Source organism: Chrysochloris asiatica, unplaced genomic scaffold (genome assembly GCF_000296735.1).
Source record: "Chrysochloris asiatica unplaced genomic scaffold, ChrAsi1.0 scaffold00007, whole genome shotgun sequence".
Lineage (NCBI taxonomy): Eukaryota > Metazoa > Chordata > Mammalia > Afrosoricida > Chrysochloridae > Chrysochloris > Chrysochloris asiatica.
The window spans coordinates 34,492,638-34,509,464 of record NW_006408525.1 but is presented as its reverse complement, the minus strand read 5'-3'; the positions used below and the strand labels follow the sequence as shown (position 1 = coordinate 34,509,464).

At 37.0% G+C, this 16,827-nt stretch overlaps 1 protein-coding gene across 1 annotated transcript in view; it reads right to left on the bottom strand.

Moving 5' to 3' along the window:
* TANC2 (tetratricopeptide repeat, ankyrin repeat and coiled-coil containing 2) overlaps positions 1-16,827 on the bottom strand; it is a 401,543-nt gene that overhangs the window by 39,530 nt on the left and 345,186 nt on the right. Inside the window, exons 14-15 of the mRNA XM_006833558.1 lie at positions 10,516-10,638; positions 9,740-9,976 (exon numbers count right to left, since the gene is read on the bottom strand). Of these exons, the coding sequence (XP_006833621.1) occupies positions 9,740-9,976; positions 10,516-10,638 (360 nt within the window). The remainder of the gene's footprint in view (positions 1-9,739; positions 9,977-10,515; positions 10,639-16,827) is intronic.

The following is a 16,827-nucleotide window of genomic DNA, read 5'->3' as shown; positions in this document are numbered from 1 at the left end:
GATTATTTACTCAGCATACAGGTTGAATAAGTATGGCGAAAGAATACAACCTTATTGCACACCTTTTTTAGTTTTAAACCATTCAGTGTTCCCATGCTCTGTTCGAACAACTGCTTCTTGGTCCATGTACAGATTCCTTATGAACACAATTAAGTGTCCTGGAATACTCACGTTGCCCATAGCTTGTCATGATCCACACAATCAAAAGGCTTTGCGTAGTCAATAAAGCATAGGTAAACATCTTTCTGATATTCTTTGCTTTCAGCCAAGATCCATCCTAGGCTGAAATGGACTGGTATTGGTCATTCTGAATTGGACAATCATATGGTTTAATATGTAAGGATTGACACATTGAAGAAGGATAGCAACACATTCATTGTTAAAAAGAGCATTTCAAGATCAATCTTGAAGTACAGTGCTGTCTATGATAGAATAATATCCATACTCCTACAAGGAAAACTAGTTAATATCACTATTGTTCAAATTTATGCACCAATCATTAAAGCCACTGATGATGAAATTGAAGAATTATACCAACTTCTTCAGTCTTTCAGTCTGAAATTTATCAAACATGTAATCATGATGCATTGGTAATTACTGGTGATTGGAATGTGAATGCTAGAAACAAGAAGGATCAGTAAGTTGGAAAAAAATGGTTTTGGTGATAGAAATGATGCTGGAGACCAGAGGAACAGAATTTTGTAAAACCAATGACTTAAAGGAAACTATACATATGGACCTACCAGATGGAATACACAGGAATCAAATTGACTATATGTGTGGGAAGAGACAACGGAGAAGCTTAATAATATCAGCCAAAACAAAGCCAAGGGAGGACTATGAAACACACCATCAATAACTCATATTCAAGTTGAGGCTAAAAATTCTAACAAGAGCTAAAATATTACCCTAAATATATAACACCAGAATTTAGAGACGATCTCAAGAACAGAGTTCATGCATTAGACATCAGTGATCAAAGACCAGAAGAGTTGTAGGATGACATCAACCATGAAGAGAGCAAAACGTTGTCAAAAAGATAGAAATACAAGTAAAGACCAAAATGGATGTCAGAAGAGCCTCTGAAACTTACTCTTAAGGAAGTAAAACAGCTGAACAGAAAATTTCAAATGGCATCAATTCAAGTAGACAAAGTCAAGTATTATAATGAAATGAGTAAAGACCTAGAATTAAAAAACAAAAGGAAAGAACAAACTCAGAATTGCTCAAGCTGAAAGAACTGAAGAAAAAAAATGTAATACTGAAGGAATCTATGGACAAAATATTGAATGATGCAGAAACATCAAAAGAAGGTGGGAGGAATACAGTCACTGTACCAAAATGAACTCGTCAATATCCAATCATTTCAAGAGTTGGCAGATAATCAACCAATCGTATTGAACAAAAAAAGATGTTCATACTGCACTGAAGGCATTGGCAAAAAACAAGACTCCAGGAATTGATAAAATATAAATTGAAATGTTTCAACAAACAGATGCAGTGCTGGAGGCCCTCACTTGTCTCTGTCATGAATTTTGGAAGACAGCTACCTAGCCAACCAATTGGAAAAGATCCGTATTTGTGCCCATTTCAAAGAAAGGTGACCCAATGAAACGCGAAAATCAAAGTTTCATTAGTATCATATACAAGTAAAATCTTGCTGAAGATAATTTAAAAACAACTGTAGCAGTATATCAACAATTAACAGCCAGAAATTCAAACTGGATTCAGAAGATGACGTAGAACTAGGGATGTATCATTGTTGATTTTACATGGATCTTGGTTGAAAGCAGAGGATACCAGAAAGATGTTTACTTGTGTTTTATTGACTATGGAAAGGCTTTTGACTACGTGGCTCATGACAATGGATAACATAGTACTAGAACACTTTATTGTGTTCATGAGGAACTTGTACACAGACCAAGACGCAATCATTTGAGCAGAATAAGGGAATACTGACCGGCTTCAATGAGGAAAGGTATGTTAGGGTTGTATCCTTTTCCCATACTTATTCAATCTGTATGCTAAGCAAATAATCCCAAGAAGCTAGATTACATGAAGAAGAACGTGGCATCAGGATTGGAGGAAAATTCATTAAGAATCTGCAATATGCAGATGGCAAAACCTCAGCCAGCTATCTGGCCAACCAATTTAAAGAGATCTTTATCTGTGTCCATTCCAAAGAAAGGTGACCCGACAGAATGTGGGCTAAACCATTAAACAAAATCATTAATATCACATGCATGTAAAATTTTGCTGAAGATAATTCTAAAAAGGTAGCAGCAGTACATCAATAGGGAGCTGTCCAAAATTCAAACCTGATACAATAGAAGATGTGGATGAGGGATATCATTGCCACAGACATTTATCTGTGCTTTATTGATGATACAAAAACATTATATTGTATTGATCATAACAAACTATAGATAACACTGTAAAGAAAGGGTATTCCAGAATACTTAACTGTGCTCATGAGAAACCTGTACACAGACCAAGAGGCAGTTTGAACGATGGTTTAAAATCAGACAGGTGTGTGCCAGGTTTGTATCATTTCACCATACGCATTCAATATGCATGCTGAACAAATAATCCAAGAAGATGGACTGTAAGAAGAAGAATGTGGCAACAGGATTGAAGAAAGACTCATTAACAATATGCGATATGTGGATGCTATAACCTTGTTTGGTCAAAGTGAAGAGGCTCTGAAATACTTACTGACTAAGGTGTTCCTGATCCAAGTCATGGTATTTTCATTCACATCATATGCATGTGAAAAGGTGGACAATGAATAAGGAAGACCTTAGAAGAATTGATGCACTTGAATTATGGCAAAAAATATTGAAAGTACCATGGACTACCAGGAGAACAAACAAATTGGTTGGAAGACGTAGAGCCAGAATGCTCCTTAGAAGTGAGGATGCTGAGATTTTGTCTCTCAGACTTTGGACATGTTGTCAGGAGGGATCAGTCCCTGGAGAAGGACATCATACTTAGAAAGTGGATAGTCAATGAAAAAGAGGACACCCCCAACAAATTGGATAGACACAGTGTCAGCAAAAATGGGCTCAAACATAACAATTCTGAGGACGGTGCAGGACTGGACAGTGTTTTGTTCTGTTGTGTGTAGGGTTGCTATGAGTTGGAACTGACTCGATGGCACCTAATTACAAGGACAGTAATAGCTGATAGAATAAAACACACAATCATGAATCACAGTAAATAAATAATTGAATAATAAACAAATAGGGGAGATGGAAAATTTCCTTACACAGAATTTCAATTAATAGATGTTGATGGAATGCCAGATAAAAACTCTTCATTAAGATAACATCACAGCAAGAATTGCTGCTGGTAAGAATCATTGATGGATCCTAAAATTAGTGTGCAAAAGCATGATGAGAAACAAGATATCTGCCCATTCTCAAAGCATGTTTGCATACTACTTAACTACTATCAGAAAAAGTTAGTAGTAACTTTTAAGTTGAGCAACCTGTAAGCACTGGATTGTAGGCCACAAGGTCAGTGGTTGAAACTCACCAGCCACTTCATGGGAGAAAGACGAGGTTGCCTGCTCCCATAAAGATTTACAATATCAGAAATGCCAAATAAGGTTGCTATAAATTGGAATTGACTGGATGACATTGGGTTTGGTTTTTGGTTTTGGTTTATAACCATAGGTATCAGTCTGACTCTGTCCTTAAGCTATTCTGAGTCAGAATCAACTCGATGGCACTAAGTCTTAGAGCATGTCATATCAACATTATGTGCTTCCCAATGTAAAGGCCCAGTATTATTCTGTAGTTTCCAAAAATATATGAATCCAATCTAATCTTAAGAAAATATTGGATAATCTAAAGTTGAGGAACAGCTACAAAATTACTGTGGCTGGTATTCTTCCAGTGGCTCCATTTCATAAGCACCAGACAGAGAACCACAAGATCTACAGTTCAAGTCCGTCAGCTGCTCTGCAGGAGAAAGATGAGGCTTTTTGCTCTTGCAAAGATTTAAAGCCTCGGAAACCTACACAGGGTCAATACGATTATAAAAAAGGCAGAAAAACTGCTACAGCTTAGTGGAAACTAAGGAGATGTACTGACTAATTATAAAATGAAATCCTGGACTGCATTCTGAACTGGAAAAAGGGTATTAGTAGGACAAGTGGAAGAAGTTGAAGAAGGTATGTAGATTAGTCAATTACACATCAGTAGTAATGTTCTGATTTTGATCATTGGATTATAGTTATTTAAGCTATTAATATTAGGGGAAACTGAATGAAAGATATAAAAGAACTGTTGTATTTGTACAGCATTTTTGAAAGTCCAAAATAAAAAGTTACAAAAGGTAAGGAAGTGGTGTGCAATAAATTAGATTAGAATCTAAAAAGGAGTTTGTTACACAAGATACTAGAATAATTCAGCAGGGTAACAGCAGTTGAGACAGAAATGAAGTAATAGGCAATTAAGCTATTTTGAGGATAAAATTTACGAGTTGGCTACTGAATAGACCTGGAAGGATGAAGATTCCCTAGTCTGAGGAAAAATGGAGGTTATACTAATACATTTAAGAAAGGTAATTACAGAGTAAAAATGATAAGTGACTTTAGAAAGGTAAATACACCAGTGACGGATGTGGGCAGAACTGTCCACTCGGCAGTCAGGAATGTGAAATAAACCTCAAAAACAAATTTCGCTGTTAGCAATCTGGAGTTAAGAGTCCCACAAATGTACGGAAGAGGTGAACTATGAACCAGTTGTGTTTGAATCTAAAGCCTATGATGTTAATGCTGAAGCTACAGGAGAGAGAACGTGGAAGGAGGAATGCATCAGCAGACAAAATTTTAGTGAACAGTCATATCGAGAAGGGTATTAAGAGAAGAAAGAGCGCAGAGCAATTAGGAAAGCCGGAGGAGAACTAGGACAATATTGAAAGTTTTGAGAAGTGTTGTGGTCAATACTGCTAATACTGTGGAACACAAAAATTCTCATCACTGGGCCAATAAATAACATCAAGATAAATGAAGAAAAGATTGAAGTTGTCAAAGACTTCATTTTGTTCAGCTCAACCATCAATACTCATGGAAGCAGCAGTCAAGAAATCAAATGACATACTGCATTAGGCAAATCTGCTGCACAAGACCTCTTTGGAGTGTTCAACAGCAAAGATGTCAGTTTGAGGAGTAAGGTGCGTCTGACCCAAGCCAGTATTTTCAAGAGCCTTAGATGCATGTAAAAGTTGGATAGTGACTAAGGAATACAATAGAAGAAGTGAGGGATCTGAGTTATGATATTGGAGAAGAATATTAAAAGTGCCATGGACTGCCAGAAGAACAAACATATATCTGTGTTGGAAGAAGGACAGCCAGATTGCTCCTTAGGAGCCAGGATGCCCAGACTTTGTCTCTCATACTTTGGATATATTATCAGGAGGGACCAGTCCCTGGAGAAGGTCATCATGCTTGGTAAAGTGGAGGGTCAATGAAAAAGAGGAAGACCCCAACAACACTGACTGGCACAGTAGCAGCAATAATGGGTACAAGCGTAGGAAGAATTGTGCAGTTGGTGCACAACAGGGCAGTGTTTTGTTCTGTTGTGCATAAGATTACTATGAGTTGGTACTGACTCGACGACACCTAACAACAATGGAGACACTGGTTGGAACGAGATATAAAAAATAATTTGTTTTAATCTGATGATAGGCAGTTCTAAGAGAATTTTGAGAGAGTAGCTTCATTTGAATGCCAGGAGGTTTTTTTGGTTTTGTTTTTTAAAGATATTAATTTATTAAAAACACTATTTATTTGTTGGAATCCTGGTGTGACACTATAGGATAAGCACTGGGCTGCTAACTGCAAAGTCAGTGGTTCAAACCCACCAGCTGCTCTGCACCCTTTGAATAAACTGATGCAGCACTGGAGACACTCACTCATCTATGACAAGAAATTTGGAAGATAGGTACATGGCCAATTGATTGGAAGAGATCCATTCTGTGGCCATCCCAAAGAGAGGTGATCCAATGGAATATAGAAATCAATGAATAATATCATTAATAACACTTGCAAGCAAAATTTTGTTAAAGATAATTTTAAAAATTAGCATTTGCTGATGTAGCCTGATTCAAAATGGAAAGAAACTGGCAAACATCCATTAATAACTGGAATGTAAAATGTATGAAGTATAAATCTAGGAAAATGGAAATTCATAAAAAATGAAATGGAACACATATAGATTGATATTCTAGACATTGGTGAGCTGAAATGGACTGGTACTGGTCATTTTGAATCTAGACAATCACATGGTGTACTTTGCTGGGAATGATAAGTTGAAGAGTAATGGCATACATTAATTGTCTAAAAGAACATTTCAAGATCGATCTTGACGTACAGTGCTGTCAGTGGTAGAGTAATACCTATATACTTTCAAAGAAGACCAGTTAATATGACTATTATTCAAATTTCCACACCAACCACTAAAGTCAATGATGAAAGAAATACAAGAAGTCTACCAACTTCTGTAATCTGAAATTGATAAAATATGCAATCAGGATATATTGGGTAATTACTGGTGATTGGAATGAAAAAGTTGGAAACAAATAGGAAAGATCTATAATCAGAAAATAAGGTTATGGTAATAGAAATGATGCTGGAGATTGCATGACAGAATTTTGCAAGACATTGGCTTATTCACTGTAAATACCCTTTTTCAAGAACATAAACAGTGACAATATATATGGACCAGATGGAATACACAGCAATCAAATCAAATACATCCGTGGAAAGAGATAATGGGAAAGTTCCGTATCATCAGCCAAAATAAGGCAGTGATTGTGGAACAGGTCAGTGATTGCTCATATGCAAGTTCAGATTGAAGATGAAGGAAATTAAAACAAGTATATGAGAGCCAAAATATGACCTTGAGTATATCCCACCTGAATTTAGAACATATCTCAACAGCAGATTTGATGCATGCAAAACTAATGATAAAAGGCCAGACGAGTTGTGGAATGGCACCCAGAACATCATAGAAGAAGAAAGTAAAAAGTCATTAAGAAGACAGGAACCCTACCCAGAGAATCAGTGATCCCTGAGATGGAGGTAGAGATGATGATGTGGAGAGATGGAGCAGCTGGGGACTATAGACCCAGAGAGGGAGAAGGGCTGTGTGCTGACGACCAGAGTGGGGTGGGGTGGGGGGAGGACAGGCTGTAGGATATACCCTTTGGTTGATCGATGATGCATGGAGAGGATTGTAACCGAAATGATATATGATAGGATGAATGTAAAACGAATGTTCTCCCATGTAAACGATCACTTAATTCACAATAAAAATTTTAAAAAAGAAGACAGGAAAGAAAGAAAAGATCAAAATGGACATCAGAAGGGACTCTGAAAATTGCTCTTGAATGTAGAATATGTAAAGCAAATGGAGGAAATGGTGAAGTAAAACAGCTGAAAAGACTTCAAAGGGCAACTCTAGAAGACAAAGTAAAGTATTATAATGAAATGTGCAAGGACCTGAAGTTTGAAAATTTAATGGGCAGGACATGATCAGCATTTTTCAAGCTGAAAGAACTGAAGAAACAATTCAAGCTCTGAGTGGTAATACAGAATAATGCAGAGCGCATCAAAATAATTTGGAAGGAATAAACAGTCACAATACCAAAAGAATTGGTTGACATGCAACCATTTCAAGAAATAGCATATGATTAAGAACTGATGGTACTGAGGAAAGAAGTTCAAGATGCATAGGAGGCACTGGTGAATAACAAACCTCAAGGAATTGATGGAATACTAATCGAAATGTTTCAAAAAACTGATGAAACAATGCAGATGCTTATTTGTCTAGGTCAAGGAATTTGGAAGACAACCACCTTGCCAACTGACTAGAAGAGATCCTTATTTGTACCCATTTTGAAGAAGGAGAACACAACAGGATGTAGAAATTATTGAACAATATCATTAATATAACATGAAGGTAAAATTTTACTGAATATAACTCAAAAACAGTTGCACATTAAAAGGGAGCTGCTAGAAATTGAAGGCAGAGTCAGAGAGGATGAGAAATGAGGGATTTTGCTGTCATGAGATGGATCTTGGCTGTAAGCAGAAAATACAAGAAAGATGTTTAGTTGTGTTTTATTGAGTATGCAAAGGCATCCAACTGTGGATCATAACAAACTGTGGATAGCACTATACGTATAAGCAGTAACTTCAGAAAACAAGGTCAAACTTCCTTCTCTAAAGTGGAAGTAAAGGAGTGTGGTATTGTTGTTAAGTGCTGTACAGTCGGTTTCAGAATCATAACAACCCTGTATAGGGTTTCTGAGGCACAGCTGATGGGTCTGAACCACCAACCTTATGGTTAACAGTCCAGTGCTTATCCTACAAAAGAGAATGTAGGTAAGAATTAATAGAGCTTTGAGATAGAGGTACGTTGAGATCACACAATCCTTAGGATGTAGAAGGGCAGCAGTGGCATGACAGAGTCTTTAAATAGTAGAAATGATGTGAAAGAGCATTTAACAAACAAACAAACAAACATGCTACTTGTTTGCTTTGAATAAAATCATGGTTGTAGTGTAAGGTCTGGGCAGCAGGAAAGACCAGAGGAGATTAGTGTATGAATTTACAGTTTAGTTATCATTCTGTTTCTAGAAGTGGCATTTAAATGAACAGGATCTTATAGGTGGACTTTCACTGTGTTACAGTAAACATCTAAAGTTCTAGGATTTCACTAGGAATCTCAAGTCTCAGTTTTCAAAGACGTTTCAGGAATCCTACTTCCTTCTCTGGTAAAAGAACTGAACACCTAAAAATGAGGTCCTACAGATTACTTATATTTCACTCTGAAACCACTAGAATTCTTGGTTTGTCTTTAAGACTGATACAAAATACTATGAAGCCACTTAAAAGATTTGATAAGAACCTTAGTGGTCGGTGAGTTTATGTTAATGAAGGAGGAAGAGCTCAGAAAAGGAGGGTAAGAAGAGTTGCACAACTTGAAGAATGTAATCAGTGTCACCAAATTGTACACATAGAAACTGTCAAATTTATGCATATTCTCAAAAAATTAACAAGATAAATAAAATAAAAAAAGACTATGTGGCCATAATTTTCTCCAGAGCATTACATTTGTGAGACCAGTATTCTCTATCACCAATATTTTGAAATAAAGTCTCCTGTATAGTGGTTCTTGAGGTACCAAAAGCAAACACCCATTTTGGAAACACCTTCAGAGAAGTGAAATGTACTAGTGGAAACACTTCTAGGTGGCTTTGATCAGTTTGAGTATAAACAGGGAGAACCATCTTCTCCACATAACTCTAGGTTTTCAGAGGATGATGGTATCTAGTCTGAGCTCTAATCTCCGTGGCTAGCTTTCCTTCTTTACACATGAAGAGCTTAGTGAGTCTATAGGTACCATCCAGTTCAGTCCTCCTGTTATAGACTTGCTGCTCCCCCACTTCTCTTTGCTTTTTGCTAGATGGGGTTTCTTTTGAACTCAGTAGAAAATTTCATGGTTAAGTAGGGATTTTGTATAGCAGCCGATAAATGTAATTTCCTAAGTAGTTGTCGTGTGGATTGGCATAGAAGCATTGGAAGTGCATAACCATTTAGATGTATGTAGAGCCAGGATTCCCCTGGATTTGTTCCCCGATACTCTTCCTAGGTTCATGCGTTAACAGGGTAGATAAGAAAGAAGAAAGGAAGAAGGGGAAAGCAGCAGAGTTGGGCAGTCTTTACCTTGGCCCGTTTCTTGCACAGCAGCACAACAATACTCAGGTACCCTGCTGCTGCAGCATACCCCAGAGGAGTCAGGCCACTTTCGGAAGAGGCATCCACATTGGCCCCAAACTCCAAGAGGAGAGCCACCATTTCTGTGTACCCAAGATGAGACTGGACACATAGAATTGGGGCATTATTTAACACCTCAGTCCGGTAATTAATATTGGCACCTCCCAAAATCAGCAATCGGCTGACCTAGAAATAAGTAAATAAACAGAAATAAGAATCAATCCAAACATTAGTAACATCTTTTTAGTCATCTTTTATTCTATGAAATGAAACCCCACAATAGCCCCTAGGTAGCATGTAGTGACTATCTGACTTTCTAATCTTCATTTGTTTCTTTTTCACTAGCTTGCCCTCGGAAAGGAATATCCAATAATTCACTTACACAAACTGCTCAGAAACTAGACCAGGTGCCATACATACTCTATGAAGTGAACTCTTAGTTAGAAAAGCTCCTAGCAAAACAACGGCAACCTGGGATCAATTTACTCTCTAGAACCAGCAGTGTCTAATCCTATAAATCAGAGGTAGTTTGTAGAAAGAAGGGTATTAGGTTTGGTCTTTAATTCACTGAATAAAATACCATAGTTTAAAATGCATAATTAATAAAATTAATAGAAGACAGTCTAAAGCAAGCAAAGATCAGTTAAAATAGTCATTAAAATGTCCTTCAAATTTCATTTTACACAGTTAATCCTATACTCCATCTGGAGAGTATATACATTTACCTTTATATTGGGAGTGTAGAGATTTCGTAAAGATGCCAGTGCCATGGAAAGACCTTCTGTGCTATAGGAGATCCAAAGACCTTGGAGAATGGAGGATGACACACCAACTTTTTTACTCAAACCCTAAAAAAGGAATATAGAGACAATTAAATTTCTAGTCCAGCTAAAATGTACCATCGGTGATAAGTTGGTAGTCTTTAGGTTTTTGGTACTTATATAATGAGAGCAGATTCTCACCCTAATGTTCATTCCCAAAAAGCCTATCCATTGATGAAGAGGAAAACTAGTCCTGTAGGAATAAGCTGATTTAATTGCTTCATCTTAGCAATCTTTATAAAAAAATATATTTAATATCTGTTTTTCTCTTTTACATTTGGATGTAACTTGTTTTTTTTTTTTTTTTTGTATAACTTTTCTATTAACCTTAAATTCAATTACTAAATACACACTGTGGCTGAGACAATGCAATGTGATCATTGACCTCCATTTCACTTTCTTCCAGGCACTTAAGATAACTAAGTTACCCCAGTCTTCCTTACAGGTGGGCCATGTGACTAAATTCTGGCCAACAAAAAATATGGCTACAAGTAATATAAGTCATGGAATCCTGGTGTGACACTGTGGGTTAATGTCCTGGACTGCAAGGTTAGGAGTTCAAGCTTACCAGTGCTCCTCAGAAACCCTATACTGGGTTGCTATGGGTCGGAACTAACTTGATGACACTTAACAACAACAACAAAATAGAAGTCATGTAACCCCTATGTGTTTTTCCACATTTGCTCTTGTTCTTCTTGATTGTAGAGGGTTCAGTGGAGGAGGCTGAGCTTCTAGAGATTTCAGAACTTCAAAGAAACTGACCTAACAATCTGCCCTGAAACGGCAATGCAGGTGAGAAAAATATTTGTTGTGTTAAGTCATTGCAATTTTGCAGGTTTCCTATTCCTCACCCTGACTGAGATACCTCTAAGTGATCATATCTATACGTCTGGACATGAAAAACAACAGTATAGGCTAATTGGCATCAGCAACAAAATGTCTCCTACCATATCTGGCGTAGGTACCACTGTATGTGCTGTTTGCCCTTTTCCCATGGGCTTCTAAAGAAGTTGGAGTAATTTGTCCTTTAATTTTTCTGATGGTTAAACATTCTCAGGCAATCATCTTACTGCCAATATCTGGATTATGCAAGTTAAAGCAGGAAATCTTAAGGGCAGGGAGATATTAACAAATCCTGAGGGCAGGGAGATATTAATAACAAAGCTTCTTGTTGCTGTTATGTTCTCTTGAGTCGGTTCTAACTCATAGCGACCCTGTGTAGGGTTTCTGAGGCTTTAAATCTTCATGGGAGCAGAAAGCCTCATCTTTGTCTAGTGGAGTAACTGGATCTTAGCTGAAACACAGGTTATCACAGCCTAGAATGCTACTGTGTCCAAATCAGCAGATGTATTTATTTTGTATGCTAGGGGCAGGCATCTATAAAGGAGTTATAAATCATTGAATAAAAGCTCAAGTTACTGTGTGGTTGTTTGTGTTCTTCCTACAACAGTTCGGGGCTTTCTAAAGTGAAGTAAGAAGACATTTCATGTAGAGGGAATTTTCACCTACAGGAAAGGCTGAAAGAAGAAAAATGCTACTGGAAGACTGGATACATGAACTTTTTGTAGTTTTTTTTGACAGTTCTTTTTTTTGTCCACTTTTGCTGTGGGATTATTTTGCTATAAGAAAAAATTAAAACACTGAACTTTTAGATGAGAAGAAATGCTCAAAGCAGATCTTTCTCTATCCCCATAGTTGGGTAGAGTTGCTCAAAAGATATCTAATGGTATACACCTATATCTACACAAATTTTATGTGTGTTTTTTAAATGTTTTATTGTGAATTATGTGATAGTTTACAAGGGAGACCATTAGCTTTACATTCATCCTATCGTATATTGTTTCATTGCCATGGTTACAATCCCCTCCATGCATCATCAACCAACCAAAGGGTATATACCCTGCAAGCCTGCCCACTTCTCGTCAGCACACAGCCCACCCCTCTTCCTCTCTGGATCTAGAGTCCTAGCCGCTCCATCTCTCCCCATCATCGTCTCTGAAATCTTGGTATTTTAAACAAGACTTTTAAATTCTTTCTACTATACAAAACATTTGCCATTTCCACCACTTCTATGTGCATCATCCAACCACACCAACTACACCCCCATGGTGCACAACCATCACTACTGTTCAGTTTCAGCTTTTCTCTCTCTCCTTTGTCTCCCTTCATTTTTCAGGCAAGTTCTCAATGGCTTGAGGGAAAAAAAAAAAATACTGTTTCCCTTCTAGTACATGAAAACAACAAAAATTAGATAAAAGATATCTACACAAATCTTATTTTAAAAAGACAAAGTTTTAAAAAAATTTAAAACATTTCAATACCATCTAGACACTGATATTATGGAATTCTGATTCATTTTGGATACAATAAAGATGTTGGGTTATGTTTAAAATAGAGTTCTTTTAGAGACACTAAAATAGGTAAATATTAAGTAATATGATATCTGGGATTTGCTTCAAAATCATCCAGAGATGGGGATATGGGCAAGAGTATAAAGTATAGTTGGCCTTGAGTTGGTTAATTGTTGAAGTACAAGGATGGGTACATGAGAGATTTACATTATTATTCTCTCTACTTTTGTGCCTAGCTTTGAAATTCTCCATAATGCTTAATAAATTTTACATTGTTAATACACACTATTGTGTATATACTATTGTGTGTCTATTTAGTTATGTGGAGTCCTGGTGTGGCATTAAGTTAAAGCACTGGATTGCAAGATTGTTTTGAACCGCAAGGTCAGGGGTTCAAGCTCACTAGCAACTCCTTGGGAAACCCTATACAGGGTTGCTATGGGTTGGAACCAACTCAATGGTTAGAAATGGATAGAAAAGATTCCAGTGTTTTATAATGCATTATGTTTTAAATTTTTTTAAAACATAACTTTAGTAAATAATGGACATACTGGCTGAAAAACACTTAAAAATACAAATGGGATAATTATGTCGCTGTTGTTACTAAGTGCTGTCAAGTCAGTTTCCTCTCATCGCCACCCTTGTATAGGATTTCTGAGGAGTGGTTGGTAAGCTTGACCTGCTGACCTTGTGGTTCAAACCAACCTTGTAGTCCAGCACATTAACCTGCAGCGCCACACCAAGAATAATTATACTCTTATATTAATTCTTAAAAAAACCTATTCCATATCCATACAAATACTTCTGATGCATTCTACTTCAAGAATGACACAATAGTCTATTATACAATGTATCATTATTTACTAAAGTTGGCCCTTTACCTACCTACCAACCAACCCACTCACTTTTTGGTGAATCCATTCTGACTGATGATGGTCCCCTAGGGATGGATACTTACGTAGTTCTTCTTCTTCTTTTTTTTTTTAAAAAAAACACCATTATTACAACTCTTTCTTCAATCATTGATAATCATACTTATGCAGTATGTTTATAGACTTGTACAAGCATATCTGTAGGATATGTTTATATTAGTAGATGTTTTTATATTTTATGCTACTTAGCATGGCTTTGTCAAAGTGGCTACCTGTCTTGTTGTTAAGTGCCCTCAAGTTGGTTCTGACTCAAAGCAAACTGTGTAGGGTTTCTGAGGAGTTACTGGTGGATTTGAACTCCTGACTTTGCCATTACCAATATGTGCTTATCCTACAGTGCCATACTTGTGTCTACACAACATAAAACCCCATTGTGAGACAAAATGAGGAAGGATGATGCTAACTACTTGTACTCATTCTTTTGTATCATTCATATCCTGTCCTAATTATGGAGTCCTGGTATGGTGCTGTAGGATAAGTACTGGACCTCAAAGGCAATTTAAACTGAAAAACTGGCAGTTCAAATCCACCAGCAAAATTAGGGCATTTTTAGATACACAAAAATAAAGAAATTGTAATAACCAGGCCAACGTTACAAAAATTACTACAGGATGACCTTTGGACCAGGAAATACAAAGAGTGAACAACCTGAGACTAATATACATGACAGCATCACTCAGAAGTTAATTCAAATGTAGAAGCATCCAAAAGAAAGTAGACCTAACAAGGTTGAAAACAGGGAACCGGAGATATCAATTTATAATGAAGTCAACTACAAAGCAAAAAGACAGAACAGAGTAGATATAGAATTTCCAAATGGGGAGGAAGTCAAGTAGATTCCAAGATAAAACAGGCTGTTTTAAATGGGGAAAAAATTAATAAATTATAGGATCACCTCAAAGAAAATGAATACATCTTCACATCAAAACAAAATAGAGGAAAATCAGAAAGATTTAGTAAACACAACAGAAAGGAAAATGAAAAGAAGACCCACAAACAAATTTAAAGTGCAGCAAATTATATGGAAAAAAGAAACCAGCAGCACCACAAAAAAACACACAGAAAAATGACAGCAATCAATTCATACTTATTGATAATTTCACTGAATGCAAAATAGATTAAATGTACTAGTCAAAAGATAGAGAGTAGCAGAATGAATAAGAAAATAGGCTCCTTCAATATGCTGTCTACAAGAGACACACCAAAAAGATGGAGACAGCCTAAATGCCCATCAGTGAAAGAAAGGCTAAACAAACTTTGGAACATACACACAATGGAAGACTATAGCAATGTTGAAGAATTAACAGTGAATCTGCAAAACACTTCACAATAGGGATGAACCTGGAGGACATTATGCTGAGTGAAACTGGCATGAGACCAATGTAAAAAGTTAAGAAACGGTTTTCTTGATTAAAAAAAAAAAAAGAAAACCTGTAACTTAGAGAATAAGACGTTATTCATAGAGAATAAAACCATTAGCCAAATAAAGACCATTAAAATTAAAAAGAAAGAAAAAGGAATGGGGTCATAATTATCTGTGAAACAATAAAAGAGGCAGCCAGAATTAATGATGATATACATTGGTTTATGGTGAGGAGAATAGTTAAAAGATATTTTTCAGTGACTCACAAATTAGGTTGTTTGTTGAGAGTTAATTTAATTGTTCAAGATCTGGAGGAAAAAGGAATGGGGAAAGAATTTAGCAAGAATATTGTTACTGTGTGTCATCCAGTTGGTTTCAACTCACAGTGACCCTGTATAGGGTTTCTGAGGAGTGACGGGTGGGTTTGAACCATCAACCTTTTGGTTAGCAGTCCAGTAAGCTTATCTTACCGTGCCAACATTAGGATTCCTTAGTACGAATGTTGTTAAGTGCTGTTGAGTCGGTTTCAACTCACAGTGACCCTGTATAGGGTTTCTGAGGAGCAGCTGGTGGGCTTGAACTACCAACCTTGTGGTTCACAATCCAGGAAATGAACTTTAGTGAAATGGTTTAGTAAACAGACCATAACTCAACACATGAAGCCCTACTGAGGTTGTAGCAAATACATAGAAAATAAGCCTGACTACTACAATAACAAGCAAGTTGTTTGTCAGGGAGCTGTCAAGGCAAGCAATCAAGTTCCTTCAGGACAAACCCCTGTTCAAGACTGAAGTTCAAAGGAAACACACAAGCAGGCACTTAAGCTTGCTGGTGACTGTGCTATTCTACTTGTGAGTGGAAAAGGGGGAAAGGCAGCAATGAAGATAGGGGCTGAGTTTGACCATGTTCCATAGACTCCTGTCAACCTTAAGACAACAGAGAGAAGAGGAAGGGCTGATTGGTCTGAAGTATAGTGAGACCTGGGGACTCCTAAGCTCATGGACAAGGACCTAGCCACGGAGGGCTAGAGCTGAGAGTGAAATGTCTAGCTCATATGAAGGGAGGGGAGATGCACAAACTTGCAGACTGTACCCATTTAACCTAGCTTTGATGGTTTGATGATCAGAACTCTACTAGAGGAAGATAAATAAATTTGATATAAGAAACAAATGTAAATTGGTACAATCTGATGAACTTGATCTATACTTATGGATGTAATAGCTCAAAATATCAACTGGGATGGGAAGGAGTCTTCACATCAAGGATCAAACCTATCTCCAACTGTATACAGGGTTGATAGGGAAGGGCAACTTAGTCACTGGCTACCTACAATGAGGGTGGGGGAGGGAGGTATAAAGGCACAAAGTGGTTGGCTTACAAGTTTTCAAGAGGGAGTTTAGTTTCAGAGTATGCAGGGGAAGGTAGAATCCCCACTGAACAGTTTTCTTTTTGTCAAGATGGGTCTGTTGAAAGGAGATGGGGATAGGATTCATTGATTCAATAGTGAGCAATTGTTATCATACCTAACTGAGATTATCACAACTGTAAAGGTAGAAGATGTGTAACAATA